Genomic DNA, 8,515 nt, shown 5'->3' with positions numbered 1-8,515 from the left:
TAAATTGTCTTGTTATTCAAAGTGTCATTACCATTTTTCAACAATAGATGTTTTTATATGAAATACAGAAATCTATCGGTTTCATGAAGAAAATAAATCAGCATTACGATGATGATATTAGAAGTACAATCAGACTTTTATGAATCGAACCTCGATGATTCGAATTTCTGGATGTATCGAGTTTTTGTCCGGTCCTTAATTTTATTCCTATATACTACTTCTATCTTAACCCCTTTATTAATCGAAGTTTGATTAATCGAACTTTTTCACGGATCGTCATTGACACCTCATGATTCGAACAAAACATTTACCTGTACTGTACAAGTATTATCACCCCGCGTCAAAATTACACACATTTCACGTGTTACCTGACAATGTGATTACGATAGCCTGCAATCATCAGCTATGTGGTACGAGGTTAGTTAATGACTGGACATAGATTAAGGTTTAATTGCTTATGTACAAGCCATGATATTTAAAAAAAAAGATGATGGGACGTCGTTTGATATTCAGTGCCGTCATTGCGGTAATGGCGTTTAGTTAGGTCTTATTTACGGAATTTTGAAAACAATCGGAGGAAATCCTATCATTTGAATGATGATTTCACCCATTTCCAAAACGTCAAATTTCAGTTTTAAGCTTTAAGCATGAGAAACACGATTAATTCAGACTAGCCTTTTGTCAGAGAATCGGCAAACACTCTTGTAATTTCTTAAACCGGAGATGTTTTGGGTCTTTTTTCATGAATGGAAATGTTTTGTTTTCAGATAGATTGCATCTTTTAATTTAGACTTGTGTTTTGATATTTATTATGTTTGTTCAAGTAGAAACATTTGTCATCAGCTATATATAGCCATGAACATGAGAACATAAATTAAACCCACCACGAATAACTCGAAGTCACGATGTATTAAAGTATTTTGGTAGTCCCCTGAACATCGAAGTTTCAGTGAAGTTAAATATCATGCCAATAGATTCTCCATAACTTTTCCTGAGAACATTTATCATCCGGTAATATCATTACTGAACAATGTCTAATTTCCACACAGCCATTGTACAAACATATTGGTAATTTGGTGTCTGAAATGCATACATTGTGTGTTTACCGAATTTCATTATATTTTTATCTTTTATAAAATTACCATTGTACAAACATCTTGGTACTTTAATCTGATGTTTGAAATACGGTGTTGTAATATCTACATTATTGTTGGATCATTCAAAAACTTCATTACCTACCCGCTCAGGAATACAAGGGCAGAAGACAACTCCTATTGCAGGCACGCTCACTACATCAACTTTCCCTATGTATAACCATTCTTACAGTTTATATGTTAAATGTTTGAAAGAAAACTGATAAATTGTCTTGTCATTCGAGGTGTCATTATCATTTCAACAATGGAAATAAGACTTTTCATGAAATATAAGAATTTATCGCTTTGATAAAAATAAATAAATCATCACTGCAGTGATATTATAAAGATTAGTTGAATAGTTAAATATCATCACTGGAAGAGGTATATCATCAGCAGTGAGGATATAACATTTCTGATATGTTTAGTGCAGTTTTTTTTTAAATTGATAAATTCCTTTATTTATGTGAAAAACTTATTTCCATTGTTGAATAACAAGATAATTTATTGTTTTTTTCTTTCTTATGATAATACCAAATGTTCGATGTTCCCAGGAATAAGTAATGGGCAATATTATCTATACACGTGTTCGGGACTTTGGAGTTAGCTGTGAATTGAAAAAGCTCCAATGCAATTGGTATATCTGTAGAATTATTAATTTGAGAAATGTATTTATTCACACTAAAGTTACTCGATATTTCTAATAATGATATTAAGTACAACTGTCTTTTGCAGCTAGGACTGGATTAACGTTTTCATCACAAAACGCTCCAGTGTTAGGTAGGTAGTTACCTCTTTATAACATGTTTATATCTACATTGTACTTACTTAGACACTACCCTCAAGCTTAACTCATCTTTCTGTGATAAGAACTCGAGTGAAAGGATGATTTAGAAAAATAGATAAACAAATTAGAAATAGACCAGGTTTTGAAAATATATTGCACTCAATCGCAGTTTTCTGAACTCATGATTTTATTCGATCGATTCATTCTATTTCTCGCACAATTAGGGATTTTAGAGTCCGAGTGAGATTCAATTATCATTTAGGATCCACAGATATTTTTGTCAGTTATGATAGTCTTTATCAATTATATGCTTAATTTGCAGGAAAGCGGCAAAGTGAATATTCTGTAAGTATATTACAGATGGCAGAACTGATAATCTAAGAAAAGATATTTTTCATTATAACTGTTATAACGTTTAAATGCCAAATGATCAAATAGTTATGGCAAGACCTCTTAGTTTTGTAATCAATTGTATAGATTTCATCATTTTGTTAGTTGATAATACTGCCAAATGAGAAAACGTAATAAGATTTTAATGTAATGAAATTTAAGCAATAACATATTGCTTCGGTTCACCATAAAGCAAATATTCGTTTAACATTAACTGCGACTCTTTAAACGACGTCCTTCGGCGGTCATATAACCTATACTGGTATACTTGCAGGACGATGACACTGATGGCCAAGGACAACAGTCAACAAATCACCACTGAGGTGTTGGTGTCCAATATGCAATTCGCCAATAAATTGTTCTTATCGACATAACACCATTCGTGACTGTCCGCGTTCTCTTTTACATTCGGTCTACGAGTGATGTCTTGATTGACATTTGTCTCTCGGCGTTTCTCCTGTTCCATCTGTACATTTGTAGCATTCCAATTGGTGCGACCATTGTCTGTTTAGATATCCTTCATTGTCTGTGATAGAAATCTATAGACTACACGGAAGTGGTCTACGTCAATTATCTTAGGATTGGAAATGCAATCTTTAAATGCGTTAGCCCAGGACTGGTCATCTCAATAGAGGATGGGGGTTCTCATATCCTCACAACTGATAAGGTCTTGTGTTTGGCTACTAGGGAATCTTTCGTTGAAAGTAGTAATCATCAAGGGTAAAAGAAATTAACACGTTTAAAAATTGCATGAACATACAATGTTGTTAAAGCTTCAATGCTAATTTAACGTCAATACAGTGATGATGTAACAGTGTACAGTGTTACATCATACATTTGCAGAGTAACTCTTTTCCTTTAAGTACAAGGCAGAAATGTTTTCATATTAATACATGTACTATAACGATTTTCGCATGTTCGAATTTACTATATGCATATTTATTTATATAACGATATAGGAAAATACGATATCATACATGTTGGAGAGGATTAAACATTACTCATGGATATCTGTATAGGGAAACTGACCTCCAATTGTAAGAGCCGATTGTGCGATTGCAATACAAACATGACTCGACTCGGGATAGAATAAGATCTTGCAGAGATGTATAGAAAATAGCGTGTGTTATAAATAATTACCAGAGACTTAAATCTTCGCATATAAATACTTCATTTCGTAGTACTTTATCACTAAATGGTCAGTTTAATCGACAGTGATCACAGCAGGCCAGGTCCTCCTTCTCGTGATTATCAGAATCCTTTTGATCGGAGGGAATAAACTAATATCGGAGTGTAAGCCCGTTAACGGATACGGACCAATCAGTAGTCCGGAGTTGGAATTTGGCTGTAAAAGTCGCGTGCATTAACTCCAAAAGAGTATAAAAGACGAAGGTGCCGTTGTCGTTTGCTAGGCGTCTTTCCATAGTAATCTACGTTCGTCTATGACAAATATGGACACTGAATTGGTAAGCCTCTTTGGAATAATGATCCATTTACCTATAACTGAATTTCTTGCTGTTCACAACTAGTATTACGCAGGATTTTAAGACATTGTGTCCAATCTCTGGAAATTTACACAATATCGGGGGAAACCTGTCAAGTAGACTGCATTTATGGAACAAATGCTTGGAAACCGGATATAAATGATTTAACTAAAATGTATATATGTAAAATAATACCCAATAATCACATCTGGGTATTCTTCTCCAATGATAACTTTATTCTAAATCTCGGGTAAATCTGATCCAAGTACGGGTAAATCTCTTACCCGAGTAGCGGTACAGAATATTTGTACATAGGCAATTCATTATCAATACTGGATTCATACAGAGTGAACAGGAAACTGATTACCATTATGATTTTCATCTTATATTGTTTACTTAATAAAAATATGAACTTGTATTTTCTGTTTTTGGTCTTCTTTTGGTCACAGTTCTAGGCTAGGAACGATCCTTTATTTCATGATAACGTCTTCTACCCAAACTCGGTTAAATACTCGAGAGAATAATACCGGGTTGAGAAAACATTACAGTATATATGGATGAACCTGATCAGAAAAGAATCTTCCTTGGACGTGGAAATGGTCTATTGGCGATACAACTGTGAGTACAACTGATTACCAGATGATTCGGAACAAATTAATCATACGAGAGAATTGTCTTTTGATGATACAGGTATCAAACAGAATATTTATCACAACTAATAACTACTTACATTCCCTGCATATCGCTGTTGGTGAATTTAACATTCCCCTATCTGAATCAATTGACTATACTAGGGAATTATTGCACTCTATACATGATTGATATAAATACATGTTTTATGTATTCAAAAATGCATTTCCAACGTTTAGATACGTAACTGTCATTCTCTATGCGATAGTCAAAATCAAGACATGAATGAATTTATAATTCTTCTTATAAATGTAAGTATCGTGTTTATCTATTTATAATTTATTCATGAATACATACATGTAGGTGGGCACGGGTATGTATTCTGCGTTTGAGAGTAATGCTGTGTATATACCCAGCAAGAAATAACGGCATGTGTGAAATGACACATATAAAAAGTCATTTTTATGTCAACATATTCACATTGATTTCGTGGCTATACGAACTCACGTTCACCCGACCAGCCAACCGTGACAATCCTAACAAGCCTGTCAGTGTTTGTTTACGTGTCGCTAGACAACCTTCCCATTCTAAACACTATCGCTGCTCTCGAGGTTCTGGTTGTGGTCTATATATACACCTTGTAGGAACCGGAAATAGTTTTATTTCGTTGTTTATGATGTCGCAATGTGCAATATCTTCAAATTCATGTTGACAAGGAGGTCGGTATACATTTGCTGATAATAATTAGGTGAGCTACTGCTTCCGGTCAGGGACTTCCCTCTAATGCTTTGTTGCTATAGAATACATCATATGGAAATGTTTTAGTTCGCAGTCATGTTCGTGTCAACCTACATAATATGTAATGGTTGTATGATCTAAAATATGAAGAAGATCACATCCCAGACCACATGCGAGTATTTTGCGTGTGTAGTGAATGCGAAATGTATAACACCGTCTATAGACAAATAAGCCTGATTATACTGGTTAATGCTTGTGCGTATATACAATATGCTGCACAACACATCGTATATAAAAGGTTAGATTAAGACTAAACGGGCTAATGAAAATAGTGTTTCCTTCCATGTCATAGAATATCGTAGGGTGATAAAACTAATACACTTTTATATGAATTTAAAAGCCAAATCCAGGTACATGAAATCAAAGGTACGTTTCACGAACATGGCCATTCGTTAACTGCTTGTTACAAAATGATCGAGTTATAACATTTCTGAAGTCTCAGTTTCTCAATATCGGTGTAGATAATCATGGAGGAAAAGTGCCTTCCCGCGACCCCCGAGAGTGTGGCAGCGACATGTCCTCCACCCTCGTACGAGGAAGTGATGGGACATCGGACTGTTGGGTACGCCAAAACCACGTCACCATCAGATTTACCTCCTCTGTCTTATATCGACATCATGCCAAGGTTGCTAGACCCTGGTAACATTGACAAGAAAGTCACTCCTCAGTTTGACAAATTCAGGTACTTTTCTTTTTTATATGGAAAGACTGTTGTTCGTGATATTTAGATACCATTAGATGTTATAATGAAATATTCTTGTAATACAATGTGTGTATTAACAAGCGAAATGAATAGCTGGAATAAACACTGTAACTATATTTTTGTGATACTTCTGATATAAAAAATTGCATTATCACAAAAATGAATATTAAAATGTACAATCGTACTTGTGAGTTGTTGTCAATTTAAGACAAAGGCGTTGATGACGTTGCTATCACATTTTTGCGTTTTGTTTCCAAAGCGTGGTCGTACAAGCAGCCAACATGTGGCTGGCTGGAAACCCTCTATATGCAGTATGGAAATGTGAGACAGTGGAACGGAAAGTGGAAAAGGGAGCAAACATCGTAATGGAGAAGATGATTTATCATGAGGCTACATTTGGCTTCAACGTGTTCATACGGGGATTGAGGTAAGAAGTAACTATGACCAATAGATATCTTCAAGAAAATGTTGCAATGATAAAACTTTGTTGATCCCTAATGCGAATAAGTTAAGCAATATCTGAAGACATAACGACAACACACAAACTTACATGTTATTAAATGCACGAACGTCTGGTGTATCTCATATGTGCACTTATAGTTTATACCGCGAGTACCTTACATCTTATGAAATACGTGACCGTCTGGTGTATCTCATATGTGCCTTTGCATGTCTAGCAAAATTTTCTGTCCTTTTCTGTCTTATATATACAAAATTAGATATCTTATTTACTATGTCATAAAAAATTCTAACATTCGAATTATATTACAGGTTGTGGCTAACAAAGAAGGTGGACCAGAATGAGCCCGTGCAGCAGTTAGGCTTGTTGAATGTTCTTCCACAAAAAATTGCGGTCGTTCCCACACACGTGTCGTATGGACCTCAAATCAACATGGGAACAGGAGTGCAAATCAACATCAAATCGCGCAGGAGACATGTTGGTTATACTACTATCAACGACCCAGAAATCCTGAATAACATGATCCTTCCGTCCATGAACGTGTCGTTTCAAGGTTTGAGGACTACACTAAAACAACTGAACGAGGACCTCAAATCGAACCCGTTACAAGGTACTGTATTTTGCAATAGAATACTTGAAACAACTAAAAATTAATCGCCGTGAACATTTTAACATAATACCACTTTAATCAAAGACTGATCAGATTCGCGAAATGATGAAGCCACGATATAGTCATAAGGAGTAAGATCGCGAAAATCAGTAGCATAAAATAATATGGTTTGGTATACACCAAGATGTATACATTATACAAATCTTTCCTGTGGTCTGTGTCGGTTTGACTGCAGTCACTACGTGTTACATTAACAAAGTAAAAGACTATGTCCAATATCAAATTTGTTTTTTCTTCTTGATACTGGTGAGTGTTCAGATGACCTTGTGTTACATGTGCAGATACATCTGGAAACATTAACTCTGTAATTTTTGTAACACTATTTGGCGAGAACTATACACGCAAATAAAAAATATATATTGCGTTTCTTAATCTGTTTTCAGTTGTTAATTAGGATATATAAATACGTATCTTACAGTATTGTATGTAATTTGCTTTGATATCAGTTACCTCCTTAAAAAGGATATAGGATAGTTGCCTGAACCTATATATCATATCTAGACTTTTATGAATACAGATTGTTAATGATGTTTTAAAATTGGCCGATATTTAAACCATTTCCGACCACTTCTATATATCAAAGTATATTAATGCCTTATTCGATTTTCTACATTCGACCTTTATATTATGACAGGGTCCCTGAAACATGACAAGGTTTCAGTCATTATTATTTATAAACATTGACTAGATTTCTATAAATACATGTCATAGTATATTGAATATGCAACGTATGCAAAATGTATTGGATTTTATAACATAAACATCGAATTGCTGTCAGAAGTAAACATAAGTTGGTTTGTTATATATATTACCATGGTATAATTAAAGGTACTGTACTAAATGTGGAGACAACGACGATGAAGACATTCGAAGGGTTAGGTGGTAGAGGAGACATGGACCCCGACCAGACCTGCTGGCACGAGGACGGCAACAAATTTAAACGTTTTACCCAAATCATAAGGGTCTTCTACGTCATAGGACCTCCGGCCAATGAACAAATTAGTAAGATCACGAATAAATATCTAGGCTATACACATATGTATTTGGTGTATATATATATTTTCATGTATATGTAAATTGTGGAATTTATTGAATTATGGGGATTGTGCACTTCCTATCTAGCTTTTGATTTTTCCTTCTATAACTTTGAATTTTCCTCTTTCACCTCACAGGCTTCAAAATTTAGTTCACTGACAAGTCCTAGATGGACGAAAGAGCTGTATGATGCAGTTTGATTATGTTTTGCTTTACTGTATCTTACTCCAAAGTGTGTTTTTGGACAGTCTGCAGGTACATGTATCTGATGTTAAACATCGCTTGCACCTTTAATCTAATTATTGTCCTCCCAAACCTGAAAAAAGATGACGAAAAAATTATTCTGCTTGAAAGTCATGATTATTATCAAATCATTAGATAAGGGAGGTATAATGCAGTCATTGTCTCAAAAGGAAACTATTGTT

The 8,515-nt window shown here is 34.6% G+C and overlaps 1 protein-coding gene across 1 annotated transcript; it reads left to right on the top strand.

The window, feature by feature from the left end:
- The first annotated feature begins 5,689 nt into the window (after positions 1 to 5,689).
- On the top strand, positions 5,690 to 8,241 carry LOC132553303 (uncharacterized). The gene is made up of 5 exons (XM_060217534.1): positions 5,690 to 5,904; positions 6,185 to 6,352; positions 6,697 to 6,995; positions 7,884 to 8,057; positions 8,228 to 8,241. The coding sequence occupies exons 1-5, from the start codon at positions 5,690 to 5,692 to the stop codon at positions 8,239 to 8,241; spliced, it is 870 nt and encodes a 289-aa protein (XP_060073517.1).
- The last annotated feature ends 274 nt before the right edge of the window (positions 8,242 to 8,515 follow it).

This window comes from Ylistrum balloti, unplaced genomic scaffold, assembly GCF_031769215.1.
Source record: "Ylistrum balloti isolate Yb309-2 unplaced genomic scaffold, AGI_CSIRO_Ybal_v1 Utg370316, whole genome shotgun sequence".
In the NCBI taxonomy this organism is placed as follows: domain Eukaryota; kingdom Metazoa; phylum Mollusca; class Bivalvia; order Pectinida; family Pectinidae; genus Ylistrum; species Ylistrum balloti.
The sequence above is the reverse complement of the archived record's forward strand: the minus strand, read 5'-3'. Positions and strand labels throughout refer to the sequence as shown.

What these genes read in the sequence shown, in the direction of transcription:
- LOC132553303 (XM_060217534.1), top strand. Translation starts at nt 5,690, where the DNA reads ATGGAGGAAAAGTGCCTTCCCGCGACCCCCGAGAGTGTGGCAGCGACA. An exon ending in GTGTTCATACGGGGATTGAG is followed by an intron (nt 6,353 to 6,696) that starts GTAAGAAGTAAC and finishes ATTATATTACAG; the next exon opens with GTTGTGGCTAACAAAGAAGG. An exon ending in CAAATCGAACCCGTTACAAG is followed by an intron (nt 6,996 to 7,883) that starts GTACTGTATTTT and finishes GTATAATTAAAG; the next exon opens with GTACTGTACTAAATGTGGAG.